The sequence below is a fragment of the Oryctolagus cuniculus genome, chromosome 10 (assembly GCF_051225735.1).
Source record: "Oryctolagus cuniculus isolate XC-2025 breed Fujian yellow rabbit chromosome 10, ASM5122573v1, whole genome shotgun sequence".
Lineage (NCBI taxonomy): Eukaryota > Metazoa > Chordata > Mammalia > Lagomorpha > Leporidae > Oryctolagus > Oryctolagus cuniculus.
The window spans coordinates 53,977,702-53,999,661 of NC_142876.1; the positions used below are offsets into that span (position 1 = coordinate 53,977,702).

General features: G+C 49.6%; 1 protein-coding gene and 1 long non-coding RNA gene across 4 annotated transcripts in view; one reads left to right on the plus strand and one right to left on the minus strand.

The window, feature by feature from the left end:
• Window positions 1–1,412: 1,412 nt before the first annotated feature.
• Window positions 1,413–5,741, plus strand: LOC149123769 (uncharacterized). Its single transcript, XR_016214104.1, has 3 exons — window positions 1,413–1,548; window positions 1,633–1,798; window positions 5,522–5,741. It is a non-coding gene; the product is annotated as an uncharacterized LOC149123769 (long non-coding RNA).
• A 1,250-nt stretch (window positions 5,742–6,991) lies between these two features.
• The window catches only part of LAMA3 (laminin subunit alpha 3), a 256,090-nt gene continuing 241,121 nt past the window's right edge, over window positions 6,992–21,960 (minus strand). For all 3 annotated transcript variants that reach the window (XM_008261146.5, XM_051851337.3, XM_008261147.5), the window contains 7 exons: window positions 20,655–20,838; window positions 17,552–17,692; window positions 14,355–14,517; window positions 14,123–14,253; window positions 11,147–11,240; window positions 9,156–9,275; window positions 6,992–7,472 (listed from right to left, as the gene is read on the minus strand). In XM_008261146.5, the coding sequence (XP_008259368.3) occupies window positions 7,327–7,472; window positions 9,156–9,275; window positions 11,147–11,240; window positions 14,123–14,253; window positions 14,355–14,517; window positions 17,552–17,692; window positions 20,655–20,838 (979 nt within the window). In that variant the 3' untranslated portion in view covers window positions 6,992–7,326. The remainder of the gene's footprint in view (window positions 7,473–9,155; window positions 9,276–11,146; window positions 11,241–14,122; window positions 14,254–14,354; window positions 14,518–17,551; window positions 17,693–20,654; window positions 20,839–21,960) is intronic.

Below are 21,960 nucleotides of genomic sequence, written 5' to 3' on the forward strand. Positions count from 1 at the left end.
TGTAGTGTAAAATGAACCACACATTCAAGATTTATGAGGAATCAAACTCCTGGCAGTGGAATGGTACACTTTACATTCTGGGGGCATGGAAGGCTTTATGAGAAAGGGAGGGGAAGCCATTTCCAGTACACAGGACTCTCTGTTATTTGGGACAGTAATTGCTCCTTGCCCGACTGATTAACAGGGGCGTTCCAATTTTGCCTCTGCTTTCCATTCTCGGGCATGCAATGTGCCAGAATTCCTACACTGAGGAGTCAAGTTATATTGTTTAGCAAATGAAGAAACTGGACACATGATGCATTTGTCACTTCCCACCACTGCTATTATAAATGAACCACAACAGATCGCAAATAGCTAAGCTAAGCTTGGGCACAAGGGACAAAGCTGGAAGCATTGCAATAACTGACCTCAAAACACATTCCAAGTCTATAGTAGCCAAAGCAACAAATAGACTGGTAAAACAGAACAGAGAGCCCAGAAATATAGCCTTGCATCTACAGCCAATTGATCCTCCACAAAGATGCCAAAGACATGCGTTGGAGAAAGCACAGATTCTGTAACAAACCATGCTGGGTAAAGTGGGTATCTGTGTGCAAAAGAATTAAACTAGACCCCTGCCTCTCACTGTGTCTGAGGATCAACTCAAAACAGATCAAATATCTAAACGTAAGACCTGAAACTATGAGAATACTAGAAGAAAGAGGCACTTCAAGACATTGCAACAGGCAATAAGTTTTTGGACAAGGTTCCCAAAGCATAGGCAACAAAAGCAAAAAAGACACAAATGGGACTACATCAAGCTAAGAAGCTTCTGTACAGCAAAGGAAACAATCAACAATGAACAGATAATAGAAGAGTGGGAGAAAATATTTGCAAGCTATTCATCCAACAAAGGATTAACATCCAGAATATACAAGGAACTCAAAAACTCAGCAGCAAATAATCCAATCTTAAAATGGACAAATGGTCAGAATAGACGTCTCTCAAAAGGAAAAACTGGAGGGAACTTAAACTGTGCACAGATTTCAACATTTTTTTTGCACCTAAATGAACTTATCTTTTACTTCTATTTTTCCATATACCTTCTGAAGTGCCCTCATGCATGTATTAAACTATCACCAAAACCCGTACAGATGTAAGATTATTGTGTCAATTGAAAAAAAGTTTTTGCTTTGGATTTCCCTTTGGAGAGCAAGCTGTTGGAAAGGACCGGGACTTGGGTTTACACATTTAAAACTGGGAATTTTGCCTGTGTAAAATAAAGTGCTGGTCACGGGCTTGGACTGAACACCTGCACGAGGCCAACAGAGCAAAGCAATGCAGAAGTCTAACTGAGCCCGGGCCCATCACAGGAGGCCCTGTAGCCAATTAACTACTTAAGCTGCAAACAGCTCTTGAAACTGTAACCAGCCGGCTGGTTGATGGACTAGCCTGTAGCCAATTAAGTGGTTTTCTGTGTGGTTTTTTCTAGTTTCCGTGTAGGCTGTGGGACCCCACGGTCGGCTGGGATTCTCACAACCTGCTCTAGTGCTGGGAAATGTCCTATTCGTAAGTTGCGTTTTGTTTGCTTTTGCTCAAGTCCACTTTACTAAATTTCACTGATCTGAGGAATTTCCTTTTAACCCCCGAGAGAATTCTGCAGGTGTCAGTGACAACAAAGCAAACTCACAGGGTGCAGGAGGGAGAAGCCGGCCCGGCTGGACTTGTCCGCGCAGAGCTCGGGACGCTCTTCCAACAGGACCTTGCTCCTTTCCGCAAGTGCCGCCTGGGCTTGGCATTTGTTTGGAGTCCTCCGAGGGTGAGACATTTCACAACCTTGGCTTTGTCCATGGCCCGCCGGCACCAGTTCCTCCTCTAAGGCGTGCTGTGGGCCCTGGTGGGAGCCACACACCCATCAGCTGCCCGTGTGTTTCCAGGTGATGTGAGCTTAGCTAGATCAGCCTGGATGACGGTGGACCTCACCCAGCTGCTTCTGTCTGGAGAGCAGGGCACACCTGGGTGGATTTGTATTATTGGCATCAGGGGCTCAGGCCAGTTTAAAGTGATTGAGTGTAAATGGATGTAAAGTTTTGGGCAACAATTTGACTAACAACATTAAAGCATTCATGTCCTTTGACCCAGTAACTTACTTCTTAGGATTATCTTAAGAAAATAAATACATTTATATCCCAGGACATCTTCATTGTAGTGCTGCTTATAAGTGGAAAAATGGAAACAAGGTAATTTGCTAATAAATGCAGGATAGTGAAATCCATTATGGTAAATTCATCTAATGGAACAGACTGTTATTCAAAGGCCCAAGAAACACAATGCAATTTTTAAAATTTATTTTTTATGTACTTGAAAGGCAGAGTTACAGAGAGAGGAGGAGACAGAGGGAGGAGGAAGGGGAGGGAGAGGGAGAGTAAAAGGGGGAGAGGGGGAAGGGGAGGGGGAGTGAGCGCCAGAAAATCTTCCTTCTGCTGCTTCACTTTTTTTTTTTTTTTAATTTTTGACAGGCAGAGTGGACAGTGAGAGAGAGAGACAGAGAGAAAGGTCTTCCTTTGCCGTTGGTTCACCCTCCAGTGGCCGCCACGGCCAGCGCGCTGCAGCCGGCGCACAGTGCTGATCTGAAGGCAGGAGCCAGGTGCTTCTCCAGGTCTCCCATATGGGTGCAGGGCCCAAGGACTTGGGCCATCCTCCACTGCACTCCCTGGCCACAGCAGAGAGCTGGCCTGGAAGAGGGGCAACCGGGACAGAATCCGGCGCCCTGACCAGGACTAGAACCCAGTGTGCCGGCGCCACAAGGTGGAGGATTAGCCTAGTGAGCAGCGGCACAAGCTGGTTCACTCCTTAAATGGATGAATCAGCCGGGGCCAAGCCAGGCTGAAGCCAAGAGGTCAGAGCTTCTTCCTGGTCTCCCATGTGGGTGCAAGGGCCCAAGCACTTGGGCTGTCTTGTGCTACCTTCCCAGGTGCATTAGCAGGGAGCTAGATCAGAAGAGGAGCATCCAGGTCTCAAATTGGTGCCCATATGGGATGCCGGCGTCCCAGGCGGACGTTTAAGCAGCTATGTCACAAAACTGGCTCCCACATATATTTTTTTTTCTTTAAAGATTTATTTATTTATTCGAAAGGCAGAGTTGCAGAGAGGCACAGGCAGAGAGAGAGAAGAGAGAGAGAGGTCTTCCATCTGGTGGTTCACTCTACAAATGGCCACAATGGTCAGAGCAGGGCCAATCCAAAGCTAGGAGCCTGGAGCTTTTTCTGGGTCTCCCACGTGGGTGGAGGGGCCCTTGGACTTGGACTATCTTGTATTGCTTTCCTAGGCCATAGCAGAGAGCTGGATTGGAAGTGGAGCAGCTGGGACTTGAACCGGTGCCCATATGGGATGCTGGCACTGCAGGCTTTACCCGCTACGCCACAGCGCTGGCCTCCCCAATATAGAGAGAGGGTTAAAGTGGTTGGCAGGGCACAAGCCGGGCTTTGGGGTTTTGCTGTGCGGCTCCACGGTGGGTAGGAGAGGCTGGAGCTCAGTTTCTCTGTGGGGAAGCGAGACACCTGGCTGTCCGGTGAGAGGGAAGGTTGGTGTGGTTTGCCCGGTGCTTCTGTCCTCTGACGTGTGGTTATCGTGAGTGTGGCAAAAGCCTGGCAACTGAGTTCTGAGGAATGAATGGGATCAACAAGTACCCAGAGAGGCTGAAGGCCACAGCCGCTGGCCGCTGGAGACACCAGGGCCGCACAGTGGCCCGGTGCCCTGCATGTACCTGTTGCTGGGAGAAGCAGTCCTCCAGGCCCCACTCCACTGGGCCAAAATGGCACCGATGGTGGACCTGGATGGAACTGGACACTGTGGTGACCAACAATCCTGCCCTCCTCTGGGTCAGCCCCATGCGTGAGAGCAGTGACAATGCTTGCGTGGCGTTTTGCAGCTTGCACATCATTTCCACGATGCTAGGTTGGGGAGCTCCCAGCATTCTTTTCTGAGAACTCACATTTAGTCTGAGGATGGCTTCACAGAAGGCTTTCTGTCTCCTCACCTACAGTTCCATCTGGGACTCTGCTGCTTTCTGGTGGCTGGTATTCAACAAAGGCAGATGGCTGGCTGTGCTTCGAGTGATTATAATATGGCGGCATGATGCGAGGAACTGCTGGGATTAGTGAGTGAAGAAGTCTCCTTTATGATGAATCTAGGAAGAGCTAGCAAATAGTTCACACCGATGGATAACCCCCTAGTTCTGTAGGGTTAACAGCAGGGTCTCAGAAGCAATGTCCATTGCTTTAAGTCGGATCTGCTAAAGACAGGTAAAATGGGTGATTCACCTGCCGACTCAGTAGTCACCTGGGAACTATTCATTTGAAAAATTGAGGGGCTGGAGCTGTGGCATAGCAGGTAAAGCCACCACCTGCAATGCCAGCATCCCGTATGGGTGCCGGTTCGAGTTCTGGCTGCCCCACTTCCAATCCAGCTCTCTTTCTGGCTTGGGAAACAGTAGAGGATGGCCCAAGTCCTTGGGCCACTGCAGCCATGTGGGAGACCAGGAAGAATCTCTAGGCTCCTGATTCCTGGCTCCTGGCTCCTGGCTCCTGGCTCCTGGCTCTCAGCATTTGGCCTGGTCCAGGCATAGCCATTGCAGACATTTAGGGAGTAAGGCAGTAGATGAGAATTCTCTATCTCTGCTTCTCTGTCTCTCCCTTTCAAAACAAAGCAAAAACGGTAGGATACAAGTAGAATATTGCACACACATAGGGGGTCTTCAAATTTGTCTTATGAAAAAGTTTGCATGAATTTCCAAAATTTTTGCATCAAAACAAACTCACACTGACTTCTTATAACATTTGAGCAGGCTCTACTTTGAGGTACTAAGAACAGTAAAGTGGCCGGCGCTGCGGCTCACTCGGCTAATCCTCCGCCTGCGGCGCTGGCACCCCAGGTTCTAGTCCCGGTTGGAGCGCCGGATTCTGTCCCAGTTGCTCCTCTTCCAGTCCAGCTCTCTGCTGTGGCCCAGGAAGGCAGTGGAGGATGGCCCCAGTCCTTGGGCCCTGCACCTGCATGGGAGACCAGGAGGAAGCACCTGGCTCCTGGCTTCAGATTGGCGCAGCGCCAGCTGTAGTGGCCACTTAGGGGGTGAAACAATGGGAGGAAGACCTTGCTCTCTGTCTCTCTCTCTCTCTCACTGTCTAACTCTGCCTGTCAAAACAAAACAAAACGAAACAAAATGGTAAGGCATCAGTTTGAAAAGAAAACCTCAGCCAGCATTGTGGTGTAGTGGGCTATGCCACCACCTGCAATGCCAGATCCCATGTGGATGCTGATTTGGGTCCCAGCTCCTCCACTTCCAATCCGACTTCTTGCTAATACATGTGGGAAAGTGGAGGATGGCCCAGGTACTTGCGCCCCTGCCACCCATATGGGAGACCTGGGGGTGGCTCCTGGGCCCTGGCTTTGGCCTGGCCCAGCCCTGGCTGTTGCAGCCATTTGGGGAGTGGACCAGCAGATGGGAAATCCTTCCCTTTGTATATGTCTCTTTCTCTCTCTCTAGCTGCCCTTTCAAATAAACACAGATATTTAAAAAAAAGAAGCAGCAGCAGCAGCAGCAGCTCCTGACTCCAGATCTGCACAGCTCCAGCTGTTGTGGCCAATTGTGGAGTGAACCAGCAGATGGAAGACCTGTCTCTCTCTCTCTCTCTGCCTCTCCTTCTCTCTCTGTGTAATTCTGACTTTCAAATAAATAAATAAATATTTTTAAAAAGGAAGAAAAATCGAGGTTTTCAGAAGCACATGACCCAGAGTCAACCTCTGACCTACCATAGCATCCCTAGGGAGTGCCACTCAGCCTGTGTTGGGTAATTCCTGAACCAGGGCCTCGCTGTCTCTCCAGGAAAACATCCCCGTCAGGCTTCAGTGGGAAGGTCTGAAAAGCACGCTGGGCTGAAGGGAAGGTGACTCAGGTGCAGAGGCGGAGGGCAGGCAGCTGAAGGTCGTCACGTGGGACCCCTCAGCCTGATCTTCAGACTTCGGTACTTTTCTCCTATGTGGATGACGCAGAGACGCTCACACAGCCTTCCTTGTTAGGGAAGGCGATGCCAGCTGACACTAGCGCTCTACTACACCATCCTTGCTGACGTCTGTCAGCTTGCCATGCAAAACTTCAGGCCCAGCTCGTGTAGCCAGCTCAGCTCTCCTGGGGGGGGGGGGGGGCAGTTTGTGCACTCAAAGAACCCACACCACCATCTGGGCCTGGTGGGTAGCAGACTGGGTGCATAACTCAGCTTTTGGTTAGTTTCACTGAAATACCTGAGAGGAGCTTCGTGGGAAGGAGAAGGCTCGTTTCAGTCACGGTCCAGGGGCCCCATTAGCCTGGGGGCCAGGTGGAAGCTGGAATTGGCGGAGTGTGTGCAGAACAAGGATCACGTGGTGAGCCAGGGAGCAGAGCGGGACAGAGGAGGCAGCACACGTGGCTCGTATGACCAACCCTCTCATGGGAGCTCCCTTGGAGGGCTAGCGCCCACACACCTGCCCCCTCTCAGAGGTCAGCATGACATCTAGTCTCTACTCTGATCTATCAACTATTCACGTAGGACTTTTGGATTTAAATGTCTCTGTGGATTTCAGGAGCCAAGTCCTGCTCAATCATTAAGGCGGGGGGAGACTGGGACTGGGAAGCCAATGGACCTCAGGAATTAACAGGTTCATTAGCTCCGCCTGCTAATCACTAGTTTATGACTATTCTGTATCCCTCCAATTGGAATGCACCATCCTTAAAGGCAGGAATCACATCCTATTATGCACTATTTCCAACATGAGCAGACACAGAACCACACCAGTACGTGCTCTGTAATTGTAGAAAACTGTTGTAGGGGCACAGGGAGTAGCTGCTGAAGAATCAATACCAGGACCAACAACCATTAAGCCACTGGCTTCGTGCTAATAAAACGTCATAATCTACAGAGTGCCCTCACTTGTTTCATCCCATCAATTAGAATCCCGTAACATTTGTAAAGATCTCATATTTTTAAAGTGCTTGAGAAGATATTTAATTTTTTAACAAGTGGGAAATAATGCTCTTTAATGGACCTTTTCAGTGGAAAATAATATTACCACATTTTGTGCATTTTGGATTAACAATTTGTTCTTCTTCAAGAAAAGGGATTTTTATATAAAATACATATGTAGCACTGCATGCTAGAGTGGTGGGGTATATGCGATTGGAATTCAAAACGAGGTTGGCTGTTACGCCCATCGGGGGATGTCTTGAGTCAGGAAGCATCTCCCCTAAGGAAGAGAGGCACGCCGGGGGACCGGTGCTTTTCAAGGTAAATTTCCTCGTGGTGTAATAGGCTCACGTTAGTGGTCAGGGCAGCCACTCAGACTGACAGGCCCCTGGACTTCCAAGGCTTCTGTGACAGGGACAGGGATGTGGTTGACTTGAATGTTCTTCAGACAGCCAAAAAATGATCTCCACACTGGCAGCTTCAGGGGCTGCAAATGGGCTGGAAGAGAAGAGAGAGAGGCCCTCAGTGGATGGCTCCATGAAATGAAGCCATGGGCGAGACCAGCAGGAGGATCGGTAGGCGTGGGTGAGCTGGAAGATTCCTTACAGTTTCTGTGCAGCGCTGCACTGTAACTCCGCCCCCTTACATGTCAATGCAGCACTTGCATTTTCCTGTGATGCACCCACCTGTGTCTCCATCCAGGAGCAGGAGGGAGGAGATGCTGGTAGGGAAGTTAAACTCCAGGTGGAGGCACCGTGAAACTCCCAGAAGGGCTCATGTACGCTGAAGCCTGTCCCAATTCCACCCCATTTGGTATCACATCTACCCCGCACAAGGACTGTTACCCGTGGGAGGGGCCCTTTTGCCTTCTGGCTTCTTGCCCTTGCTGCTGGTCCTTCTCTGGCCTCCCCTCATGCTCTCTCTCATAGGCGAGCTCTGGGGCCCACTCAGGGCAGGCATCTCTCTGTGTGGGGTGGCCCACACTCACGTGTGAATGCATACGCACTCTCACTTTTAAATAAATTCTGGGAAATAGTGGGTAAAGTTGCCGCCTGCAGTGCCAGCATCCTATTCAGGTGCTGGTTCAGGTCCCAGCTGCTCCACTTCCAATCCAGCTCTCTGCTATGGCTTGGGAAAGCAGTAGATGGCGGCCCAAGTGCTTGGGCCCCTGCACCCACATGGGAGACCCAGAAGAAACCCCTGGCTCCTGGCTTTGGATCAGCACAGGTCCAGCTGTTGTGGCCATCTGGGAGTGAACCAGTGGATGGAAGACCTCTCTCTCTGTTTCTGCCTCTCTGTAACTCTGCCTTTCAAATAAGTAAATAAATGAAAATACATAAAAATAAACCATGTTCTCATTTATGCACAGTATTTATGCCTCTGCTTTGAATTCTTATCTCGATCCGGTGGGGGGGGGGCAAGAACTTGGAATAAAACTTGAGATGCATACGCCCTAACAAAGGCATCCTGGGTTTCAAGCTAGTCTTATTGAAAAGCGCTAAAGGGACCTCAGGTCTCAGCAGCCCGCCCCCTTCACTTCTGCCTCTTGAAGTACCTGCCTGCCACTCCACCTGCTGTGACGAATCAGCAAAAAAGCTATCTTCAACTTCTGCAGAGGAGATTTCTCAGTCTGAATCAATACCTAATAACTGAACTCCGGTGCTTTTTATGGGTCCTTAAAGACCTATAAAATTAACTACCAGACCATTGGAAGGCACATAAAACAATGAAGAATGAAAAGGTTCTTTCTGGGCAAAATTCCAGGCTTGAACTGACCTCCATGTCTACCCACCCAACTTTCCCATTCTGGGCCCACAAAGCCTAATAACTCATCAGTAAAACTAAGTGCTGGAGAGGGGAGACCATCTTCGCAGCCCCTTTCCTGGCTCTTTGCTGATTTCAGGCTTCTAGGTTAATGCACTCTCTTGGGAGAGGCTTATAAATTTTAGGTTGAGGAAGCAGCAGTAATGTGGCTTGGGCTGCCTTCAAATGGGCTCACTGCTGACAACTGTGTTTCTCCACATGCAGGAGCAAAGACCTCACCATCTCTACCACCCAGGCAAGGGCTGCCCTGCTAATAACCCACAGGCTGGGCCATCAGGTTTGCTGGGTTAAGAAGAAGACATTAAGAGCTGATGGGGGAGGCAACATGGGCGTAGAAGAACTAAGGACCAGGGTTACCTGGGACACCTCCGATGTGCAGTGGCTCGTGCATGCTGGCCGGCAGGAAGGTGAGCCGTCTGGCTGTGTAGCTGCTGTCTGCATCCAGCTGCAGGTGCAGGGTGTGATGTTTCATGGTGACTGGGGGAGGGGGAGAAAGCCGGTTAGGTCTCTTGCCTGAGGACAGTCCTTCACACTGGTCGATGTGTCAACACTGGCTTCCTGTCAACTCGGTCCTACAGAGCCATGGGTGCTCTGCCTGCAGGCGTCAGCCTCTCTGTAAGTCACCCAACTTCCTGTGAACATCAGCTGTGTTTGGCACTTCCACATACATTACTGAACTGAACCCTTAAAATGAATCTGAACCCAAGGTAATTTCGCTCACTCCCACTCCCCGGGCCACACACTGGGATTCACGGAGCAGTCTCTGTTAGAGAGATGGGCATTCAGGTGTTGTCTCCTGTCTCCGGGGCCATGTCTACTTCATAACTGCTCAACTACTTTCTTAGAAGACATTGAGGGGCCGGTGCTGTGGTGTAGTGGGTAAAGCCACCACCTGCAGTACTGGCATCCCATATGGGTGCTGGGTTCAAGATCCGGCGGCTCCACTTCCGATCCGGCTCTCTGCTATGGCCTAGGAAAGCAGTAGAAGATGGCCCAAATCCTTGGGCCCCTGCATCCACATGGGAGACCTGGAAGATGTTCCAGGTCCCTGGCTTCAGATCGGCCTAACTCCAGCCATTGCGACCAATTGAGGAGTGAACCAGTGGATGGAAGACTTCTCTTTCTCTCTCTCTCTCTCTGCCTCTGCCTCTCTGTAACTCTGCCATTCAAATAAATAAATCTTAAAAAAAAGAAGACAACGATGACATTGACAGGTTGGTGCTGTGGTGTAGTAGGTTAAACATCAGCTTGTGGCACTGGCATCCCATATGGGTGCCAGTTCAAGTCCCAGCTGCTCCATTTCCAATCCAGCATCCCTGCTGACGGCCTGAGAAAGAAATGGAAGATGGCCCAAGTGGTTGTGCCACTGCACCCACGCGGGAGACCTGGAAGAAGCTCCTGGTTTCTGGCTTCAGATTGGCTCTGCTTTGGCCATCATAGCCATTTGGGGAATGAACCAGCGGATGAAAGACCTCTCTTTCTGTCTCTCCTGTCTCAAGTAAATAAGTAAGTCTCTCTCTAAAAAAAATACATTGATTTCTAAAAACTGATGCCAAAGACAGTCTCTCTTGACCCTCAGCACAGAATTCCTCCCATGTTAACAATCTTAGTTAATTGTAGTGCAGTTAGCCTACAAATTAACCAAAAAAAGAGCACTTTTTACTACAGGTGTTTTAGCCTATATGCATTCATATACTGAAAACTAATATCGACAAGGTATTAACAAAACAACAGATTTGAGGGGTATGTGTGTTCTCTACTCATTCGGTAGTCTAGTAGTTTGCATCAACACCAAGCGATTGTTGAAAATTTTAACCATTAAGGCTTAACAGCATCCTTAACTATGCAACAGGAGGAGCGGATCCTTACGGAACATTCACTGCGTATCTGTGCTGAGCAGTTTGCACACATCATCACTTCATGGATGGGGAAATCGAAGCTCAAGGGCAACTGCATTCAATGCTTGCCCACGGTCACCAGGGCAAGGGATGGAAGTGAGATTTGAGCCCCTATTGTTTTTGACTTCAGAGCCAACATCTGAATCACAGTCACGCTCCATTAAAAACTAGCATGGCTAATAAGCGTGCTAGGCCATAAATTCCCCTACCCCAACCCAGACCCCCAACATAAAAGCCAAAAGCAAACACCCCAGGAAGAACAAAAAAGCAAAATTCAAGTCTGTTCTGGAGAACTGGAGGCAGCAGCCATGTGTGACCTCAGCATGCCAGGTTGAAACGGGGCACGCTGATCTGGCGGGCTGACCCTGGGCAGGCACGCGGTGGACGTCCTGAGGCTGCACTTGGGAAGTCAGCCTCCGTGTATGAACAGCAGGCTGCTGGATATCATACCTGCCACAGAGTGCCACTGTCCATCACACAGAGACCGCTTTGGCGTGACCGATGTTGAGATCGCACTTGCTCCGCTGTCCACAGAGGCCGTGACCTGGAACACACACGCATTTTCTCGTTTCCTCCAGGAAGGAAGGTGGAGCCAGCTTTCCCCGAGCATCCTCCCTTCACACCCCTGGTCCCACCAACACCTGGGGGGGAGTACATTGGATCCTGGCCTCCTGACTCCTGCACCTGGTGGCCCCCCGGGGTTTCCAAAGCTGATGAAGAACTCCTCTACTGCACCCCTTCCAGGCTACCAAGTACAAACGAGGTTATACCTGAAGTTGAGGCCAAAAGCAACAAGCCTTTCGCTCCTGTCTGGCCTCCTGCCCCTCAGCCCCACTCCAAGTTTACAGACTAATGCTGCAGATCTTCCTTAGCATTGAATAAGATGCAAGAATGTGTGGTTCTCTTTAGAAGGACGCGTGAAATTCAGAAAGCAAAAAATGCTGCTGGAGGCTTCCACCTGCTGCAGGGGCCAGCCAGTTGCAATCACCCCCTGCAGGGGGCACAGGGGGAGGGGTCTCCATCAAGACAGGAGACAAGCTGACAGAAGCGACTGCGCCTGCCAGGTGGCAGAATCCCGCCTCCCTGCTCTCCAGAGCGGGGTCTCCACTGGGATTTTCCAAGGGTTGAGTTAAGGTGAATGAACTGAGGACTAAAATAAGCACATTTATAAATAATTTACATCTAATTTGCATGTAGCTGGAGGGCGCAGCCTACTCGCAGGCGTTTTTTGAGCTGAGCAATGTCCCTGCTCAATGTGAAGGTCATCGGGTCTGGGCTTTGCTTTCGAGGTTATTTCCTGTGCGGAAACTCTCCCTGGAACCCCTCCTCTGCAAAGCCAGCCTCCTCTCAACCACCAGCAAGTGGGCGGCTTCTCTGTGCTTCCAGGGATCCGCTCGGACTGAAAGGCTACAGTTTCAATGAGACTTTAGGCCATTTCATTTTCTTCTGAGATTTCCCCCCTCACAATTGATAAACTGTGGCTTGATGGGTATGGAATAAAATGGCGCATCATCAGTCTTCAACTGGAGGCCTTCACTCAGACAGGCTTCCTGGAAGAATTTTGTTTTAAAGAGATTTCCCTGAGAAGGAGAGAGCTGTACCCGGGAGGTGGAAAGTGTGACATCGACCTGGTCTGTGAGGAACAGGGAGAATGAGGCAGCACAAGATTAAACTGAAGAAGGAACTCAAGAAAAGCCAAGGAAGTGGGTGCAGAGACCAGGCCCAGCTGGGCTGCAGGGACCACAGAGGCTGGGGAGTTGTACAGAGAGAAGGGAATCGGAGCTGTCACACGGTGTAGACGGTTGATGAGAAAATCTATTTCATTAATTCTGGTCCTATCCTTATGAATGAAGGTAGTGCTATGGTGAAGGGGACAGGGAGGAGGGAAAAAACGAATACTGACTGAATACCGTTAGACCCATATCTGTGGGGTTCACACCTATGGCTATAACAAACTGCAGATGAAAATATTTGAAAAAATACCGTGGGGGTAGCGCTGTGGCGCAGCGGGTTAACACCCTGGCCTGAAGTGCTGGCATCCATATGGATGCCAGTTCGAGACCCGGATGCTCCACTTCTGATCCAGCTCTCTGCTATGGCCTGGGAAAGCAGTTGAAGATGGCCCAGGTCCTTGTCCCCTGCACCCACATGGGAGACCTGGAGGAAGCTCCTGGCTCCTGGCTTTGGATTGGCGCAGCTCCGGCCGTTGCGGCCAGTTGGGGAGTGAACCAGCAGATGGAAGACCTCTCTCTCTCTCTGCCTCTCTTCTATCTCTCTCTGTAACTCTGACTTTCAAGTAAATAAAATAAATCTTTCAAAAAAATACCATGTCTGTATTTAACAAAGATATCATATTTATATTGATTTTTTTCTTGTCATTGTTTCCCTAACAATACAATATAACAGGATCTTCAAAAAGTTCATGGGAAAATGTGTATCATGAACAAACCACATGTGGATTTCAAAAATTTTTGTACCAAAGTAGACTTATGTTTAAATTCTATATTTCCCACAAACTCTTTGAAGTCCCCTCTTATGACAAATATTTATATGGCGTTTTCATTGTATTAAGTATTATAAGTAATTTAGATGCTTGAAAGTATACAGCAGAGGGGCCAGCGCTGTGGCATGGTGGTTAAAGCTGTCGCCTGCAGTGCCGGCATCCATATGGGCTCTGGTTCCAGTCCCGGATGTTCTACTTCCGATCCAGCTCTCTGCTATGGCCTGGGAAAGCAGTGGAAGATGGCCCAAGTCCTTGGGCCCCCGCACCCACATGGGAGATCAGGCAGAAGCTCTTGGATCCTGGCTTTGGATCGGCGCAGCTCCAGCCATTGCAGCCATTTGGGGAGTGAACCAGCAGATGGAAGACCTTTCTCTCTCTCTCCTTTCTCTCTCTTTCTGCCTCTATGTAACTCTGCCTTTTAAATAAGTAAATAAATCTTTAAAAAGAGAGAAAGTATATGGAAGAATATATATAGGTTATATGTGAATGTTGCAGCATTTTAGAGGAGGAACTTAGGCATCCTTGGGGGTTGGGATCTGCTGGGGGTCCTGGAACCAATTCCCTCACAGATACTGAGGGCCAACTTCTTATGGCAGAGTCTCCAACCTGACAACAGCCTTAGGATAGATGAATAACCATCCACATTTTATAGGTCACAAAACTAAATCTAAACAAGTGTAATTAACTTCCTAGAGGCATTTAACCTGATGAGGCAGCTGGAATTCAGACCAACTTGTTTATGTTTCTCTGATTTTAAAGGTGACAATCAGAAAATGATGCTAACACTGCGTGCTGAAGGAGACTGGCAAGTTAGCCCCAAAGCCAGGTCTCTTGCACACAAGCTGGGATTTCACTTTCCACCCTGACTTCTTCTATTAGGGTCTCCAGAAATGGCATCTGCCTTCCATGAACCTGCCACGCACCTGTCCGGCCTCCATATAGACACTCAGGTGTTGCCCGGGTTGACTTCCAACGTGTATTAAGATTCCAGTGAGACTTCTGGGGCGAATGCTGAAAGCGAGCTTAAACTCTGGCCCCAGTGACACAGAGTTGGCTTTCAAAAGGAAAAAATACAAACAGTTACAGCATCATAATGAAAGAAAAAGAATGGAATTCTTAAGACTCAAAGACAAACTCTACCACACTATTCCTTACCCAGGACAACATGAGCTCCTCCTCCTTGGGAAAAATAAATGCCTTCCTCCAGAGAGCCACCCAAGCAGGGAGACACCCCGACGTTTGCAGAAGGGGTGCCCAAGGGCTTTAAGTCCAGCTGGAAGTTCTTCAGGCATCCTACAAAACTTTTTTGGGGGAGGCTCTGTAACCAAGCAGAAAAGAAAGAGCTCACGACCCACAACTCCCAGATATGCAGAGGCGGGCAAGGTTAAGGACATTGCACCTTATCAGCACAAGGGAGATGGTAGATTCCTCAAGGAGTTAGGTGTGTTTGGCAATTCCTTTGGCACAATGCCAAATAAACCTGCCTCACCGATGTCTGGCAGGTGGATGAAGTTTGAAGGTGCCGCCAAACCAACTGGTGTGCACGCAGCTGAAAAGTTCAACCTGACCCTGATCCACAGCCCGAGCTGCCACAGGGGGAATTTCCACCTTATTGTTCACAGATTGTCTCTTTGTGGCTCCAAACTACCTTTTAGGGTTTCATGAGCCCGTCTGATAAGGCAAGGCAGCTGACTGAATAAAGAGGCCCAAATGTTCCAAAACTAATAGAGCAAAAAAACTAAACAAATAAAAAAATCCCTGCATTGTTGGGTTCAGCACATGACCAACAAATCACTACTGCCAAGCACATCACCAGGGGGCCAGCAATGAGCCCCCTGCCAGCTCCTCACGTGGGCCGCTGGGCCTGGCTTCGGGAGTTCTGAGACCCTTACGTTATACACCAGATGTTCTCCATGTGGGCGCTTTCCTGGGGAGAAGGACTGTAGCTCTCATAAAATTCTCAAACAAGTTTAAGAACAAAATTCTTAAACTCAATAAAATCCCTAAATTTCCTTCTAGAATAAATGCTTTGAGGACGCTGGAATCCTGCAAGGCAGAGACAAAATAGGGTAATTGCAAAGGATATTGGCCACACATGTTTCACAACCCTAATTTAAAAATCCAAAATGCTCCAATATCTAAAACTTTGAGCACCAATATGCCAGCATAAGGAAAAAATTCTATTCCTGACTTCATGTGTTGGGCCACAGGCATAACACAGGTGCACTAAAAATATTTATAAAATTACCTTTGGGCTATGTGTGTGAGGGTATATGAAACATAAATGAATTTTGTATTTATACTTGAGTCACATCCCCAAGATATTATTTATGTATACAGAACTCTTCAAAATCTGAAAAAATCGAAACCTGAGACACTTCTAGTCTCAAGCATTTTGGATGAAGGATACTCAACCTGTATTACAGATGTGTATGGTGTCAGCATCAATGATAAACCAGTGATTGGGTGCCTTAGGACATTCTTAGTTTCTCAATATTTGCTAAGCTGCGTAATGGAGAGCCTGCATAGGAAACCAGGCCCAGACTCTCCAGGACAGACCAGGATCTGACACTGAAGGCCAAATCCACAACTATAGTTCTTGTATTCAGGGGCAGGGACTGAGCGACTGGCTGGGGAGACGGCTGATCCCACGGTTTAGACTCTCAGGTAGAAGGAAGGCTACAAAAAGGACCTTGGCTTGTAAAGAATACTGGGACTGGGGTTCTACTCATTGCTCCAGATGTTGGGGTGCTGGCTATGACTAAGGTGTCGTAACAATTTATCCAGGTCAAAACAATGCCCAGATTGTGCCTTGGAAGAGCTGCTCCCTCCTGTGATTTCTCTGGGATAAAAACAGGCACAGAGGTAGAGGAAGGGAAACCTGAGGATGTTGCTTAGTAATTAATATGGTGTATACAGACACATATTACAACATACACACTATGAATTTGTTATGAGAGGGGTCTTCAGACGTGTACTACGAAAAAACAATGCATGGATTCCAAATATTTTTGTGCCAAAATACACTTTTCATCCCATTTCTGTGAACTTTTTGAGGTACTCTCATATATTCATAGTGTACACATGAAAGTTATTCTATAGATAACAAAGCAAAGTAATATTTGCTGGGGTTCTGGCTCAAACTCCAGTGCCAAGCTCCAGCGGGCCATGCTGAGCCCTGTGGAGGGGCTGAACACCTAGATTATGGGCTAGGGAACAAGGTCTACTTTCTGTCCCTTTCCAGGCCCAGTCGAGTCTGTGCCCTCCCCTCCCCCAGGGCCAGCAAATGTCACATCAGAATGGTCTCCATCTCTGCTGGAAAGGAGCAAAAATCAACTCAGGCAGAGGACAGTTCCTATGCCCCAGCCGGTGACCGAACCATTCTCTTTGTGGGAGGAGAAGGCCTATCTGGGAGGAGAAAGACAGGTGCATGAGGGCCGGCGCCGCGGCTCACTAGGCTAATCCTCCGCCTAGCGGCGCCGGCACACCAGGTTCTAGTCCCGGTCGGGGCGCCGGATTCTGTCCCGGTTGCCCCTCTTCCAGGCCAGCCCTCTGCTGTGGCCAGGGAGTGCAGTGGAGGATGGCCCAGGTGCTTGGGCCCTGCACCCCATGGGAGACCAGGAAAAGCACCTGGCTCCTGGCTCCTGCCATCGGATCAGCGCCGTGCGCCGGCCGCAGCGCGCCGGCCGCGGCGGCCATTGGAGGGTGAACCAATGGCAAAGGAAGACCTTTCTCTCTGTCTCTCTCTCCCACTGTCCACTCTGCCTGTCAAAAAAAAGACAGGTGCATGAGGTCACCCAGGTAATCCAGGTGTAGTTAGAGCCCTGGCAGGGAGGGAGGGGAGGCAGAGGGGGAGGGCACTCCCAGAGCTCGCCCTGGCTGTAGCTCCAGCAGAGTCCCTGAACTTGACATGCCTTTCCCTTGGCCCAGTGTACCCAAGTGTGGTTCTTCAGATAATGTTGTTCTTTCAGACCCTGGCGCATGTGCAGTTATGAAGTTCTTCCTTGTTCAAGTCTCTTTCGAGCTTTCCGAGTAGGTCAAGGAACAATGTTAGCCTCTGTCTCTCTGCCTTTCAAATAAATAAAATAAACTTAAAAAACGGAAGTGAAGAAAGCCAGGGAGAAGTCCTGTATCACTCCAGCAGGGTTTGTATCTCAAGCCGCACCTTGCAAACACAGGCTTGGGAATGTGGTCTGGGTGCCTTCTCCTGGGGCTTGTGAACGTGAACAGTAATTAGGTATTTTAAAAAGCATCCGAAATATTTTGAGATGTTCAGAGAGCTCACATAACCGTCATGGGTACAGTACAAGGTGAGTTATTTTTATCTTGGGCTCTGAAGGGTGACCTCTCACCTTGGGTTTCCGGGATGAAGATGCTCCCAGGTAAACCAAGGCTCTGATACTGACAGTGGAATTTCCAGGCAGTCTTCCTTCCTGCGCCTTCAGGCCATCCACAACCAAGCGTGCCTCACCTCCATCTTGCCCAAACACCACCTGCAGAGGACAGAAAATAAGTGGATCTGATTTTCACCTTTGACAACTGCGGCTGCATTTGGTGCATGGTTACAGGGACATTTTTGAAAAATATTTTTCTGCCCCTTTTTCTCCTGCTATCATCACCGGCATTCTGTGAGATTAAGTTAGCTACTGAACAAGTGGAGCTCAAAAATGAACTAATACAAAAATGCCAAGGATCTGGAAATGTATGCAAAACATAGAGAGTCAATGGCACCAAAGTAAGCAAACATTTGTGCAAGAAAGGGGGAGGAGCACAGTGGTGGTGCAGAGCTGAGAGGAGGGGGTCAGGTGAGTAGACTTCCAAAAGTTCTTGGGAAAACATTACAAAAAGGTAAGTTTATTTTGGTGCACAATTATGTTTGAAATCCATGCATAGTTTTTTTTAACAGTATGTATTTTCCACAAACTTTTTAAAGATTCATCATTGGCATGGATTTCAAAATTTTTTGCACCCAAATAAACTAATCTTTTCATTCCATTTTCCATGAACTCCATTGTAATCCATAAATTGTACTTTGGAAATTTATATTTACTAAATAAAAGTTAAAGAAATAAAGTTTAATTTATCTATTAAAAAAAGTTCATTTATTTGAGAGGAAGAGGGAAAGAGAGGGAAGGACAGAGACACAGACACAGACACAAAGAGTTCTCCAGAAGCTAGCAACAGCTGGGGTTCAGCCAGGCCAAAGCCAGGATCCAGGAACTCAATCCAAGTCTCCCATGTGGGTATCAGGGACTCAGTACTTGATTCATCACCTCCTGCCTCCCACGGTTCTCACCAGCAGGCGGTGAGCAGCCGGAGCCGAGCACAGAACCCAGGCAACGCAGTGTGGAACGTGGGCATCTTAATCAGCACCTTACCCTGCAGACAACACATCTGCACCCCCAGGGACTTTTGGAAGTTCCCGCAGGGCAGGGCACACAAGAGAGTGCACGATGGCTGCTTCTTTCCTAACAGGAGGAGTAAGTGACTAACACTCCTCGCTGCAAGTTAGGACCCCTGGGATCTAGATGGTTCCTGCCCTGTCAGGGCTACTCCCTGGTGAAATCATTCACTGGAGACTCCCCAGCACGCATGTCCAGAGCGAAGAGGCTCTGGGCCGCCACTGTCTGCTGGCACACAGGTTGCAATGTCTGGTGGCCCTGGATGGGAAGGTGCTCCCAGATCTCCTGTTGTCCCCAGCTCAAAACTGCTCTCTCCCCAGCCACTTCCACCTCCTCTCCGTCTACACCACCTCAGTAAGCTCCCAACTACCAGCCCTGCTGCCGGCCCGAAGCTCTGAGATGTGGCCCGGGCTCCTCTCTTTCCCTCCACAATGCAGGGAGCTTCCCTCTGCTCTCCCCACTTCTACTTTAACCCCGGTGCAGTCTCTGCAGCTAAAGACAGGTCGAAAAAACCCAAATCCATTCATGCTAGAGTTTAAGACTCTTTAAAAGCTGCAGGGACACCTGGAATAAAATCCCAAGTCCTTAGCTGGGCCTCCAAAGCTTGAACGACCTGGGCCCTTTTCTTTCTCTAATCCCATTTCTGATCCCTCCATGTTCTGCTCACTCAGCTAATGCCCACCTCAGGGGCTCCATATTTGCTATTCCCTGGGCTGGGAACAGCCTCCCCACCCTTCACAGGAAGCCAGCTCCTGTTGGAGGCATCTCCCCTCTCTTGACTACGGTATCTACAGTCTCCCTGCTTCCTCATTTCCTCACCTTGCCCTCGCGTTTTCTCAAAGCACTCATCGCTATCTGATGTCACACTGGGGAGGCTTTGCTTATATTCTCTGGGGTAGCCGCTCACAGAATATTTGCTGAATGACTAAGTGAACACAACTCGTCAAGCCACTTAAGTTTTCTGAGTTCTAGTTCCTTTCCTCAGGAAAAAAGGAAAACAGAGCAGGCATTTAGCCGAGTGGTGAAGATGCTGCTTAGGACACCCGTGTCTTGTAGCAGAGAGTCTGGGTCCACTTCCCAGCGCCGCTCCTGATTCCAACTCCTGCCAACGCTGACTGGGGGAGGCAGCCCCGATGGTTCAAGTGCTTGGCTTCCTGCCACCCATGTGGGAGACCTGGATTGAGTTCCCAGCTCTTGGTTCCAGCCCTGGCCATTGTGGGCATTTGGGGAGAGACCCAGTAGATGGAAGCTCTCTGTTTTTCTTTGTGCATCTCAAGTTTAAAAAAAAGTTTCCTTTGGCCTTACCTTGTGTTTCTTTCTTTCTTTTTTTAAGATTTTATTTATTTATTTGACAGGTAGAGTTACAGACAGTGAGAGAGAGAGACAGAGAGAAAGGTCTTCCTTCCATTGGGTCACTCCCCAAATGGCCACAACTCCCCAAATGGCTGGAGCTATGCTGGTCCAAAGCCAGGAGCCAGGTGCTTCCTCCGGGTCTCCCATGAGGGTACAGGGGCCCAAGCACTTGGGCCATCCTCCACTGCCTTCCTGGGCCACAGCAGAGAGCCAGACTGGAAGAGGAGCAACCGGTACTAGAACTGGCACCCATACAGGATGCTGGCACCGCAGGTGGAGGATTAACCAAGTGCGCCATAGCGCCGGCTGCCTGTGTTTCTTTAAATCTAGGAAGTGCCCATATGAGAGCTGGGGTGCTGGGCATGTGGGTCTTAAGCCACGAGGAAGGCATTCCAAGTCTGGAGAAGGGAAATTGACCCCCAGAGAGAAACTGTCTAGGGAGTAGGGGTGGGAATGGGCAAGGGGAGTGAGGCAGCCCAGGGGGGTGTAGCGGACGGAAGATGCAGGGAGTGAAGCCCAGGGGGCAGTCAGGATGGCGTCCCTGCACGGCTGGGGGTGCAGCCCCCCTGTGCCGAGATGCGGGTCCCTCAGCGTCGCCAACCACACGAGCTCTCCCAGCGCGCAGGCCTCCGTGCCTGGGAAGGCTGCCAGGGCTCCTCCTGCTGGCCTCCCACCCGCTGACCTGGGCCCCGGCGCTCACCGTGTGCCACTGGCCGTCGTTGCATTTCTCTTTGCTCTTGAGCCGCAGTTTTTTCCCTGCTGTCCCCAGGGCAAAGACCAGCCGTCCTTTCGAGAGGTAAAGAGCCAGGAAGGAATTCCTAGAGCCCGCGAAGAACACCAGCCCTCCGGAAGCTGTCGTCTGCATGTCCACGGAGAACTGCGACCTGTGGGGTGAAGCAGGCAGCAGGCCATGAAGTGAAATGGTGCATCTTATAGCCGGGACACGGGAGGGAGGCACCAACACCGGAAACCCCATCTGTCAACCGATTGGATGATTAACTGACTCACGTCTCCGGGAACCTTTGAGACGCCACCTGTGAACAGTTTTGCTGTATGCTCTCCTGACTGCTTTGAGAAATAGTGCAGAACTTCTGTGGCCAGCTTAGCTATGGTGTTATGTCCCAGCACACGCAAGCAGGGACAACATGCCTGGGCTTTTACAAAATTCCACATTTAAAAAAATTAAGGTCAAATCCACTAAATATCAAATTCACCGTTGCCAGGGTGTGGATGGGGTCTGAGGGTGGGCCCTAGCCAAGGCTCACGTGCTAGAAGCTTGGCCCCCAGTATGGCGGTGGTTGTGGTGGTGGATCTGTAAGAGGTGGGGCCTAGTGCAAGGTGCGTGGGTCACAGGCCCCTCCCTGGCCTTGGAAGGGATTACGGCAGTCAGGGCAGCACCAGCCCTAGGAGAGCAGGGCTGCTCCACATGCTTGGCCCCTTTGATGCGGCCTGCTCCCTTGTTCTTTCTATGCCACGTTGTTACCCAGTGAAGGCACCCTTTCCAGAGGCCAACAAAATGTCCTTTGGACCTTCCAACCCCCAGAATCATGTGCCAAATCAATCACTGTAAGTTACTCAGGTATTTTTATAGCAACAAAAAGGGACTAAAACAACCAGCTGAGCCACTTTGAAGTGCACGGCTCTGCAGGAAGTGCATTCGTGGTGTTGTGCAGTCACCCCCAGAACTCATCACCTTGCAAGCCTGGACCCCTACCCTCTCAGCAGCAGCTACCTACCGCCCCGCCCCAGCCTCTGGACCCACTCTTCTGCTTTCTCCCTACCTTCCGGCCCTCATCCACCTATAGATGCAGTCCTACAGTCTTCATCTCTGTGGCTGGCTTAGTTCACGTGGTAGCCTGCACTCTTTGAGCCCAGTGAACACGCATTCCAATATGTGCAAACTCCGGGAGAGGGAGGTTGTAGGAGGAGTAGGGGACAACGTGAATATGGTGATGTGATTTAAGCATCAGGCAGGCATCTCTCCATTCCATTTGTCCATGGACTTT